This window comes from Eurypyga helias, unplaced genomic scaffold (assembly GCF_000690775.1).
Source record: "Eurypyga helias isolate BGI_N326 unplaced genomic scaffold, ASM69077v1 scaffold28381, whole genome shotgun sequence".
NCBI classification, from domain to species: domain Eukaryota; kingdom Metazoa; phylum Chordata; class Aves; order Eurypygiformes; family Eurypygidae; genus Eurypyga; species Eurypyga helias.
Window position 1 is genome coordinate 3,558 of NW_010229351.1, and position 620 is coordinate 4,177.

Below are 620 nucleotides of genomic sequence, written 5' to 3' on the forward strand. Positions count from 1 at the left end.
CCCCAATGTGCTGGGGACTACAGGGTGGGGCAGTACGTGGAGAGGCTGAGTGTCTGTCTAGTCCCTAGTTCTTCTGACCGCTTGCTCTGAGAAATCGCCTTCTCTTTCCTCCATGAGGCTGCCCCTTTTCTCCTCCCCGAACCACCGGCTGGGCTTGACGCTTCTCGGTCTCTTCCTGCTGCAGAAACTGTCAGCTCTGAGCGCCAGCCTGGCACGTGTGGTGGCACCGACCCACGAGGAGGAGGTGGAGATGGATGAGTTCCCAGTGGAGGGGGTAAGAGCCTGGAGGCGAGGTTCAGCCCTGAGTTTGGGGGATCCTGTCTGTCTTGTAGCCAGACAAGGGCTGGCAGGGCCTGGTGTGGTGGTGAGGGGCTGGATGGGGAGAGCACCCGAGAGCCCTCCTCGCAGAGAGGGGCTTGGCAGGGGTTTGTGGGGCGGAGGCTGAATGCTTTGCTCTGAGCAGGAGACGGCGGAGCAGATGGACACAAGGAAGAAGGAGCAGGAGGCCCTGGAGAAGCACAAAAAGCTGTTTGAAGGGCTGCGCTTCTTCCTCAACAGGGAGGTGCCTCGAGAGCCGCTGGCCTTCATCATCCGGTACGTGGCGGGCAGGCTGTCCCTCG

At 61.5% G+C, this 620-nt stretch overlaps 1 protein-coding gene across 1 annotated transcript in view; it reads left to right on the top strand.

Moving 5' to 3' along the window:
* The window catches only part of PES1 (pescadillo ribosomal biogenesis factor 1), a gene marked incomplete at both ends in the record, with an annotated part of 4,664 nt that overhangs the window by 3,454 nt on the left and 590 nt on the right, over positions 1 to 620 (top strand). Inside the window, 2 exons of the mRNA XM_010160381.1 lie at positions 185 to 274; positions 464 to 594. Of these exons, the coding sequence (XP_010158683.1) occupies positions 185 to 274; positions 464 to 594 (221 nt within the window). The remainder of the gene's footprint in view (positions 1 to 184; positions 275 to 463; positions 595 to 620) is intronic.